The sequence below is a fragment of the Leopardus geoffroyi genome, chromosome E1, assembly GCF_018350155.1.
Source record: "Leopardus geoffroyi isolate Oge1 chromosome E1, O.geoffroyi_Oge1_pat1.0, whole genome shotgun sequence".
Lineage (NCBI taxonomy): Eukaryota > Metazoa > Chordata > Mammalia > Carnivora > Felidae > Leopardus > Leopardus geoffroyi.
In genome coordinates, this window is record NC_059330.1 from 16,311,914 (window position 1) to 16,323,290 (window position 11,377).

The 11,377-nt window shown below is 40.3% G+C and overlaps 1 protein-coding gene and 1 non-coding gene across 3 annotated transcripts in view; both read right to left on the minus strand.

The window, feature by feature from the left end:
* Positions 1-4,100, minus strand: part of GOSR1 (golgi SNAP receptor complex member 1) — a 47,335-nt gene extending 43,235 nt beyond the window's left edge. Inside the window, exons 1-2 of one of the 2 annotated variants that reach the window (XM_045487771.1) lie at positions 3,977-4,100; positions 1,142-1,262 (exon numbers count right to left, since the gene is read on the minus strand). In XM_045487771.1, coding sequence (XP_045343727.1) covers positions 1,142-1,262; positions 3,977-4,007 — 152 coding nt within the window. In that variant the 5' untranslated portion in view covers positions 4,008-4,100. The remainder of the gene's footprint in view (positions 1-1,141; positions 1,263-3,976) is intronic. The other variant, XM_045487772.1, reaches the window with a different exon arrangement.
* Positions 4,101-6,583: 2,483 nt separating this feature from the next.
* LOC123604798 lies at positions 6,584-6,690 on the minus strand. Its single transcript, XR_006715515.1, has one exon. It is a non-coding gene; the product is annotated as a U6 spliceosomal RNA (small nuclear RNA).
* Between the last annotated feature and the right edge of the window lie 4,687 nt (positions 6,691-11,377).

An 11,377-nucleotide genomic window follows, 5' to 3' on the forward strand; every position in this document is an offset into this window, starting at 1 on the left:
ATAATGTGTAGATTACGGAGAAGTAGAAAATGGGATGATAACAGGGACTTCAACTGAATTGGTAATGATTATTTCTTCAAGTGGGAAACAGGCACATGATGATCCATTATTCTTCATACCTTCCTAAGTGTTGTGAATATTTCCTAACAGTTTTTTAAACAAGGGGATGGCCTAAGTGAGCATAAGATTCAAAGATAAAAATACATCTTCCATATGTTCAATACAGTAGTATGCAAGCTTCTCAAAAAAAACCCCAAAATTTAAAATAGCTTGGATGATTAATAGTGAGGATACACAATGCATTAGATTCATTCTAAAACACCAGAATAGCAGTATGTATACTTTACATTTGGGTAGTTTCTCAGATCCATCTAGCAATCAGAAGATATAAGAAATACAACGTGGGCAGAGGCGTCTGGGTGGCTCAGTTGGTTAAGCATCCAACTCTTGATTTTGGCACAGCCGAAACCATGATCTCATGGTTTCATGAGTTCAAGCCCTGCGTCGGGCCCTGTGCTGACCACGCAGAGCCTGCTTGAGATTCTCTCTCACTCCCTGTCTCTCTGCACCTCCCCCACTTGTGCTGTCTCTCTCTCAAAATAAATAAGTAAGCTTAAAAAAAAAAGGGGGGGGGGGGGAACCTGGGTGGCTCAGTTGTTTGAGCATCCAACTTTAGCTCAGGTCATGATCTCACAGCTCCTGAGTTTAAGCCCCGCATCAGGCTCTGTGTTGATAGCCCGGAGCCTGCTTCAGATTCTGTGTCTCCCTCTCTTTCTGCCCCTCCCCTGCTCATGCTCTGTCTCTCTCTCTCAAAAATAAATGAAAGAAAGACAGACAACGTGGGAAAATCAACCACATTTCCTTACACTGGCTGAGCTAGAAACTTATCTCTGATGCAAACTCATTCTTAAGCCTTAGCATTTTCCTCCTGACATCCTTATGACCTTTACTTAAGGATCCCAAATGAATGCTAGTCTCAAGGATTAAGCATTTTTATAAACCACTAAAATATAAACAATAACAAAAAAATATCAAAAACTCACCAATAGACCAAGTTACAGAATTATATATTTTAGTTTATTTTTTAATGCTTTCAAGAAATTATATGGTTTAAGGCATAAGAAACAGAATCTGGTAGTACCTATACCTGTCGCGTCTTCCATCTCGAGTACTGCTGTGACTGTAACTTGTACATAGTTTACTGAAGGAAACTAGTTTCAGGTCAAGTTCATTTTCCAGCTGTCGAGCCTGTTTCCTGAGATCTTTAACAAAATCATGAAAGCAAATAATTAAACACAGAGTCCATCAGCAGACATAAAAATCACACAGCTATTCTGAAGAAACAAACTATGAAAATAATCATAAATTGAGGTAGTTTCTCCCATAAAGAATGTTAAAAAAGAAAACCAAAGATTTACCCAGAAAAGCAAACTGTCTCTCATTTAAACTTCAGATGGGTCAAGAAGGGGAGAAACAGGGAGAGGTGAAAAGTTTCACTGGTATTCCAAAGACAGCTAGACAACAAATGTTCTAACATCCCTGGATTATTTCTGTAACAATGACTAAAATTTTGTAATTTGGCGGGAAACAGAAGAGAACACAAATCATAAAGAAACCGAGTATGGTTTATGACCAACATTACACCAACTTACCAACTAACTTTATAAAAGAGAAAAACCATCACTGTTTTTGACAGAGATTTTCCTATCTCTTTATATTCCAAAGCTTATGAAATTCTTAGAATGACTCAGTAACTGAGGCTTAAGAAAAAATAATCATTAACAAAGGATTAAAAAAATGGTCTTTCAATAAGTTTACTGAAAGAAACTTAGAGAAGCTTAAAACAACAACAAACAATATGCGATCAACAAGGTCAAATATAAGTATGACAAAATAAGAGCCTAAGTTTCAAAAGAACAGAAGCAAACAGAAACACTGGTATAGTAGTTTGGCCTAGTGGTTGAGGGAGAGAAGCCACAGTCTGGAAAGCTACTTCTAGACGTGAGTACTCTCATTCATCGTAAAGTGGAGGTCAAAATAAAAGGGCTGAAATGTAGAAAGGAACATCGTAAGGATTCATCTTTCATGAATAAGGAATACAAAATATTATTTCAATATGTTTATCAGCAACCAGAAGTAGGAAGCAGTATAATACAGTCTTAGAATCTTAGCTAAGCCTAATGTTCTGAGATTCTGAGAACTGGCTCTGAGATTCAGTGAAAATCTACTTAACCTATGAACCTCAGCTTTTTGTTTTTTAAACTCCTTACCTTCAGGGTTTTTCTATGCATTAGTAATCATGTGCTTAAAGCACCGGGCACAGAGTAGGTTGTCAATAATAAGCTGCTATAATTATTATAGAATGGAGCTTCAAAAAACTATAGCCTGGGGCGCCTGGGTGGCTCAGTCGGTAAGCGTCTGACTTGGCTCAAGTCATGATCTCGTAGTTCGTGGGTTCGAGCCCCGCGTTGGGCTCTGTGCTAATAGTTCAGAGCCTGGACCCTGCTTCGGATTCTGTGTCTCCCTCTCTCTCTCTGCCCCTCCCCAACTCATGCTCTGTCTCTCTGTCTCTCAAAAATAAATAAAAATGTTTAAAAAAAAACCCACTATAGCCTAATGACTAGTATTAAAGATAACAATAGCCACTTGTACATAATTTAAAAATATTTTCTACCTAGTACACACATTTCAAATAGGCATTTAAATACACGTTTTAAACCACGCTGCTCTGTAACTAGTAACTGTCTTCCCTAGTAGAAACATCAAATAAAAGTATTTTGAAATTATAACAGGCAAGGGGTGCCTGGTTAAGCCTCTGACTTTGGCTCAGGTCATGATCTTGCGGTTCATGAGTTCCAGCCCCGCATCAGGCTCTGTGCTGACAGTTGAGAGCCTGGAGCCTGCTTGGGATTCTGTGTCTCCCTCTCCCTCTGCCCCTCCCCTGCTCGTGCTCTGTCTCTCTCTCTAAAATAAACATTAAAAAAATTAAAAAGAAAGAAAAGAAAATATGACAGGCAAGTATGGATGAACTTAGAATTAAGCTCTTAGACCGAGTGGCTGATAGTGACAATACTGTTACTTGTAGTTTCCAAGAGACTTCAAGAGGGTAGCAACAGGAAATAGGTTAAAAGAGAAAAAGGATTCAGAGAGTAGTTTCCGTTGTAATAAAGCAAAGATGCAACTGAAAGAAAAAGATGAGCCTTCACTCATCCTTGGTTGCCGCGGTCCGGGAGTGAGTTTTACACGAGCCCGCTTTATCAGAACACATTTTCAGTAAATAAAGGTACTTGTCAAATCTCAAGACGGTTTTTTGGCAGAAATATAGCAAATACAATCTTTGCAATTCACAGGGGTTCTCTCAACTTTCTCTTTATAACAAACTCATCTCCACAGCAGAGGGTAAAGTTATTTCCTCTGCCTTCAAACGCGACTCGACACCCAATCCTCGAAGTCGCAGCCTGAAGCTGCCAAGGGTACCCAGTAGGAGACACTTCGTTCATACAACTTCCCCCGATGGACCGGACTGACAAGTTCCTTCTTTCCCTTATCCTACTCAATTGTCCAACAGTGACCTCAACTCTTAAAACGCTGACTCTTCCTGCCTCCTGGGCTTGGGATATTCTCGCTCAAAACTCGTCTCCTCTCAGAGTTCGTGCCCCAAGCCCCTTCGCCCAAGTTCGCTTAGCCTCTCAACCCAGTTCTCCTCCAGCGGCTCAGGACCCTCTTCTTCTGAATCCGCGCTCAGCTCTCTCCGCCCAGCCCCTGCTCCAGGTCCCGAAGCCTCTCAGGTAACCCCTTGCCCCAGACCGTTCGGTCTCCTCAGCCCCCAGGCCCGGGGCTCCCACTAGACAAGCCTCACCCGTCGGCTCGGCCACTCCGGAGGTCAGGCTCTTTTCTCTGCCATCTCCCCCAAGACCCGTCCTCACCCAGCCCTTCTGCCTCTCGGCGAGACCCACACAGTAACGCTCGCCCTTACCTTCCCAATAATTGCTGGTTCCTGCAGCCATCTTTGTTATCCAACGTCAGTCGGGATAGGAGAGTAGAGGCGATGCGAATCAGAGAATTAGCTCCACACCTTCTTCCGCCCCGGCGCCAGGGCCGATGGGATACGTGAGCTTCCACAGACACCGCCACCTGGCGGTCAATTATCATTTCACAGCTTTTGAGCAGTGGGACTGAAAACGAGTTTTACTCCCTCACACTACCTGAATGTCTGTCCTGGAGCTCATACCCTCGGGCGGAACACCTAACCTGTATCATCGCCTTCGATTCGGCTTATCCTCTCTCTCAGCAGGGGCCTGCTTGGCTGAGAAGAAAGTCATCATTAGACGTAATTCCCTGTTTTCCTCACCTTTTCTCAATAGGTGTCTTCAGCCAACCTCTTCCCTTCTCAGAGCCAGAGGCTCTTTTCTTCCCAAGGCCAACCCTTCCATCCTCTCTCTGCCTAGTTATTCCACTCTGACATAAGTGCTCTTCTCCACTGGTCGCCTGTTCTCCTGTCTACAGCAGTTCAAGTCCCAGCCTTCTTTCTTTTTCAGCTGCCAAATCTAGAAAGTGTATGCGGCTTTTATGTACCTTATCCTTCACCCTCAACCTGTCAAAATCAGCCTTCCAAAGCCACCCTTTCTAGATACGTAAATTATCACAGTCGACCTGTGTCCACATTTTACCAGTTCTAGTGAAATGTACAAGTTACCTCCAGTAAAGGTGTTTAAATGATACCTGTCTGTTTACCCATTCCCAGTTATGACTGTTTTTAAGACTTCCTCTACATTCATCGAGAACCACACCAGATGTTATCATTTTTGCTTTGACTGTCAAACATAATTTATAGAATACAAAAGGAGAAGGAGAGATGACTGTATTTACACTTATTTTACTCTTTCCATTTTTCTTTCTTCATTCCTGACGTTCCAAGTTTCCTTCTTTTATCATTTTTATCATTTCATTTCTGTTTCAAGAATTTCATTTAGTCGTTTTTTTGAGTAAGTGTGCTGTATGTATGTATGTACGTATGTATGTATTTTCTCAAGTTAGTTAACATACAGTGTAATCTTGGCTTCAGGAGTAGATTCCTGTGATTCATCACTTACATACAACACCCAGTGCTCATCCCTACAAGTGCCCTCCTCAATGCCCATCACCCATTTCCCTCCACTCCCACCCCATCAACCCTCAGTTTGTTCTCTGTATTTAAGAGTCTCTTATGAGGGGCGCCTGGGTGGCGCAGTCGGTTAAGCGTCCGACTTCAGCCAGGTCACGATCTCGCGGTCCGTGAGTTCGAGCCCCGCGTCGGGCTCTGGGCGATGGCTCGGAGCCTGGAGCCTGTTTCCAATTCTGTGTCTCCCTCTCTCTCTGCCCCTCCCCCGTTCATGCTCTCTCTCTGTCCCAAAAATGAATAAACGTTGAAAAAAAAAATTAAAAAAAAAAAAAAAAGAGTCTCTTATGGTTTGCCTCCCTCTCTGTTTTTATCTTATTTTTCATTCCCTTCCCCTATGGTCATCTGTTAAGTTTCTCAAATTCCACATATGATTGAAATCATATATCTTTCTCTGACTGACTTATTTTGTTTAGCATAATGCCCTCTAGTTCCATCCACGTTGTTGCAAATGGCAAGATTTCATTCTTTTTCATTGCTGAGTAGTATTCCATTGTGTATATATATATATATATATACCACATCTTCTTTATCCACTCATCAGTTAATAGACATTTAGGCTCTTTCCATAATTTGGCTATTGTTGATAGCACTGCTATAAACATCAGGGTGCCTGTGCCCCTTCTAATCAGCATTCCTGTATCCTTTGGATAAATTCCTAGTAGTGTAATTGCTGGGTTGTAGGGTAATTCCATTTTTAATTGTTTGAGGAACCTCCACACTGTTTTCCAGAGTGGCAGCATAAGTTTGCATTTCCACCAACAGTGCAGGAGGGTTCACCTTTCTCCACATCCTCACCAACATCTGTTGTTTCCTGAGTTGTTCATTTTAGCCACTCTGACTAGTGTGAGGTAGTATCTCAATGTGTTTTTGATTTGCATTTATTTCCCTGATGATGAGTGATGTCGAACATCTTTTCATGTGTCTGCCATCTGGATGTCCTATTTGAAAAAGTGTCTATTCATGTCTTTTGCCCATTTCTTCATTGGATTATTTGTTTTTCAGGTGTTGAGTTTGGTAAGTTCTTTATAGATTTTGGATTAACCCTTTATCCAATATGTCATTTGCAAATATCTTCTCCCATTCTGTCAGTTGCCTTTTTTTTATTAAAATTTTTTTTTATTTATTTTAAAAATAAAATTTATTGTCAAATTGGCTAACATAACAGTGTGTAAAGTGTGTTCTTGGTTTTTGGGGTAGATCCCCATGGTTCATCGCTTACGTGTAACACCCAATGCTCATCCCAACAAGTGCCCTTCTCAATGACCAGCACCCATTTTCCCTCTCCCCCACCTCCCCATCTACCCTCAGTTTGTTCTCTGTGTTTAAGAGTCTCTTATGGTTTGCCCTCCTCCCTTTCTGTTTGTAACTATTTTTTCCCTTCCATTCCCCCAGGGTCTGCTGTTGAGTTTCTCAAGATCCACATAAAAATATGGAAGCTTCACGAATTTGCGTGTCATCCTTGCACAGGGGCTGTGCTAATCTTCTCTGTATCCTTCCAATTTTAGTATATGTGCTGCCGGAGCAAGCCCTGTCAGTTGCCTTTTAGTTTTCTTGATTGTTTCCTTTGCAGTGCAGAAACTTTTATCTTGATGAGGTCCCAATAGCTCATTTTTGCTTTTATTTCCCTTGCCTTTGGAGACATGTCAAGTAAGAAGTTGCTGTGGCTGAGATAAAAGAGGTTGCTGCCTGTTTCTCCTGAGGATTTTGATGGTTTCCTGTCTCACATTTAGGTCTTTCACCCATTTTGAATTTATTTTTGTGTATGGTGTAAGAAAGGGGTCCAGTTTCATTCTTCTGCGTGTTGCTGTCCAGTTTTCCCAGCACCATTTGCTAAAGAGACTGTTTTTTTTTTTTTTTTTTTTTTTTTTTTTTTCCAGCGGATACTCTTTCCTGCTTTGTCAAAGATTAGTTGGCCATATATTTGTGGGTCCATTTCTGGGTTCTCTATTGTATTCCATTGGTGTATGGTCTGTTTTTGTGTCAATATCATACTGTCTTGATGATTACAGCTTTGTAAAATGGCATTTAGCCATTTTTTTTAAAGAGTAGGTCAGCTGGAGACAAATTCTACTTGTTTTTCTTCATCTGATAACATCTTGATTTCCCCTTCATTCCTGAAAGATATTGTTGCCAGATATAGAAGCTAAGGTTCATAATTTTTTTTTCCTTTGGCCCTTGAAAAATGTACCAATTTCTTCTGGCTTCCACGTTTCTGATGAGAAACTGGCTGTTCTTTGAATGGTTTTTCCACTATAGCTAAGGTGTCTTTTCTCTATCACTGCTTTCAAAATTTTTCTTTTGTTTTCAGAAAGGTAATTACAATGCATCTTAAGGTGGTTTTCTTCGGTTTTATCCTCTTTAGCTTCTTGAATCCTAGGTTCATGTCAGTTGGCAAAGTTGGGAAATTTTCAGCCATTGTTTCTTCTACTACTTTTTCTTCCCCATACTGTTTCTCCTCTTCCTCTGGGACTCTGATGAGATGAATACTAGATCTTTTGTTAGTGTCCTACATATACCTGAGGCTCTACTAATTTCTTTCTGTTTTCTGTTTTTTTATATTGGGTAATTTCCATGTTCTCTCTTCAAGTTCACTGACAAGTATATCTTTCCTCTCTTCCCTCCATTCTGATAGCGAGCCCATTCACTGAGTTTTTCATTTCATTTTTTGTATTTTTCAGAACTAAAATTTCCATTTGGTTCCTCATATATTCTATTTCCTTTTTTTCTTAAAAAAAAACTTGAGAGAGAGAGAGAGAGAACATGCAAGCTAGGTAGAGGAGCAGAAAGAGAGGGAGAGAGATAGAAGCTTAAGCAGGCTCCACGCTCAGCATGGAGCTTGACGTATGGGTCAATTTCATGACCCTGGGATCATGACCTGGGCTGAAATCAAGAGTCAGATGCTTAACCAACTGAGGCACCTAGACAAACCTTCTATTTCTTTGCTGAGACTCTTTTTATCATTTGTTCTAAGTTTATTTATAATTTCTCATTACAATATATTTATTATGTCCTTATCAGATAATTCCAACATCTGTGTCATCATGATATTCGCATCTGTTGATTATCTTTTTTTTCATTCAAGTTGAAATTCTTTGGGTTCTTGGTATAATTAATGATTTTTAAGTTGTAATCCTTGATATTTTAAGACCCTGAATCTTACTTAAAGCTTCTGTTTAAGCAGAACTCCTCTGACATTGTGCTGGTGGGCGTGGTGGGGAACTGCCTTGTTACTACCAGGTTGAAGTAAAGAAATTCAGACTCTCCCCTGGCCTCTGTTGATAGCCCAGGTGGTGGGTGGGGGTGCCTTGTTACTCTTCCACAGATGGCCCTCGGTGACACCATGACGGGGGCCTCATTACCACTGTGCTGTGTGGAGGTCCTGGCTCTCCACCTGGGCTTTCTTTGACACTACCCACTCATCCTGGCTTTATTACAGCCAGGTGAGGGTGGAGTCTAGGCTTCCGGCTCAGCCATTGCTGTAAGGGGTAGAAATGGGCCTTGTTTTTTGTTTGTTTGTTTGTTTGTTTGTTTGTTTGTTTTTGGTAGCATTTGGCTGGAGCGGTGCAATTATTGTCTAAAATTATTGCACCTTCGTAGGCTGCCCCTTCTGGTGTCCTTTGGCTACAGAAGCATTTTCTTTTGGGGTTTTTTTTGTCTGCACCCTTTGGCATCTCTGGATTGCCAGCTTCTCCATTATGGGATATATAATGCAACACCCACTATGGGATATATGAGGCACAAAGAAAACCCAAGGAATTCACCACATGTCGTTTCTTGGGTACAGAGGTCCCTAACTGGTTTGCCTCCGTCTCTCCATCCTTTCTGTGCTTGGTGGGAGGAATTGAAGAGAAATACATCTACTCCATTTTGTCCAGAATCGAAAAACTTCCATTTAATTTTTAATAGATTTTAATTATTTGCTAAAATTCATCTTTTCTTTCTGCATTTATTCATTGCCATTATTTTTAAGTTTCTGATCGATAAATGAAAAATCTGTAACTCCTATGGAACTGTTTCTATTTTTTTCTCTTGATCTTTCATCTTTTGATAGTGTCTTTTGACAATAAAAATAACTTTCAATTGGATGCTACATATTCTAAATTAAAATTTGTAGTAATCATTTGAGGCCCCAGATGATATCTTCTTCCAGAGACAGTTTACTGCACTTCACACAGGCAGTTCAGGTAGTGGCACGCCAGCTTACTCAAGTATGGGCTGGGACTTTTACCAAGTAGGATTCTGGGTTTGTAAAAATTGGTCCGTTTCTAATTTGCCCTTACTTCTAATGTGCCACCCAAGTGTCCTAACTGAAAGCCTGTTGACCAGTGCCCCCTTCCTTGATAAGTGCTGAATTCATATTTTCCCCCGACCCAGTGATACTGGCTACAGCTTCTGTTTGGGTTCTCTGCCTCTTGCCTGCCCTCTCTGCTACTACGTACCTGTAACTCTCAGTTAGTTATGACTTTCAGATTCAGTTATGAATCAACAAATCCCTCAAGGTGAGACTTGACTGTCATGTTCACCTCTAAATTCCCTTTGCTCTAGGATCTTGACCCCATAAGTCCTTGTTACCTTAGTAGTTCTTCACTCTTTCAAACAAATGTTTTGTTTTGTTTTTAAATCCAGATTTTCTAATTGTTCCTGATGGGAAGGTCTTTTTGTTTTAAGCCAATTCATCTATAGCTGGAAGTAGAACTAAATTATCTTATTATTTCTAATTTACTTGTGGATTATTTTGTATTTTTCACATGCATAATCAAATCTGCGAATGGTGACAGGTTTGTTTTTTCTTTGTCAATATCCATATCTGTCATTCGTATTTTCATGCTTCATGGCTGAGGTCTCTTCCATCAATCTAGCAACATCCAGGTACTTTAGATTTTTTTATGGATTTATTTTGGTGATAGGGAGAGGTTGTAAGTTGCAGGACTCTTAAACATTCCTCTTTGCTTCTTTTCTTTCTCATCACTTGTCAAATTTTCCTTCACCAGAAGCTCTGTGTTTCAAAGCTGTCCCTTTAAATCATGCCTACCCCCTTTGAATTGTGCTCACTTTGAAGCCTCTTCTCTATAGTTTGTACTCTGATCTACTTGGACATGTTTTTAGACCATTCAGACTGAAGGTGGACTTGGTCTTTCTGGCAGTAGTTTGAGACTAACATTAGGCCCTTCTTTTCTTTCTTGCGTTCATCTCCATCTGCCTTCTCTCCACAAAGCCTTGCACAGGTGTGGTGTTGGGGCAGGCATATGGAACTACGTGCCGAGATTTGATGATTTTTCTCATTTTATTCAGGTAGTTTGGCATTTCGAAATTCTCTGACTTCAGGTTGTGCTGAGAGTGTGGCTCTTGTGTAGGTTTCATTTTTCCTTCCTGTTTTTTGCATTACTTTGCAATGAGATATTGGAAGACAGGTAGCTTGGGCTTCACCAATGTCTTCAGCTACCTGGTCGTTCACCTTTATTCTTGAATGACTTGCTCAATATAGAATTCTATGTTGGAAGCTATTTAGTGTTTTACCCAGCACCTTCAAAGTATAATTTTACTGTACTCTGGTTTCCACTGTTGGGAGTGAGTCTCTAATCTTTTAGTCTAACTGCTTATTTTTTGAAGTTAACTTTTCTCTCTGACCACTTCTTCTCTTTGTCTTTGGTGCTTAGCGGCTTTACTCAGGTGCCTAGTTGTGGGTGTTTACCTTTTCTTGCTTAGATTGAGTGCCCTAAATCTACAGATGTCATTTATCAATTTTGGAAAATTCTGCATCATTGTACCAAAATAGTTTATGTTCTAGTCTTTCTCCCCTTTTCTTCTAGAACGCTGATGATCAAACATGTATTAGTCTTATGTTCAGTCCACACTTTGGCCCTGTCTTTCATATTTTCTACCTTTTTGTCTCTGTGCTGCATAAGAGAGAGTTTCTATGGATCTATTTTCAAGTTCATTGCTTCTCTGTGTCCAATCTGCCATTATAACTGTGCATTTTAACTTCTGTACTTTCACTTCTGGAAGTTTTATTATTTTATAGTTTCCTGTTATAGTCTCAGGCTTATCTTTTATTCTTTGAAAATAGTAAGTATATTTGTTTTACAGTGTTTTCAGATGTCAGCATCTGAAACCAGCATAGAACTTTTTCTGCTTTCTTACTGGAAGTGTCTTATTTCTTTACGTGCTTGGTTATCTTTGCCCGTGTTTGGTCATTGCCCTTGAAAAATCAAGAGG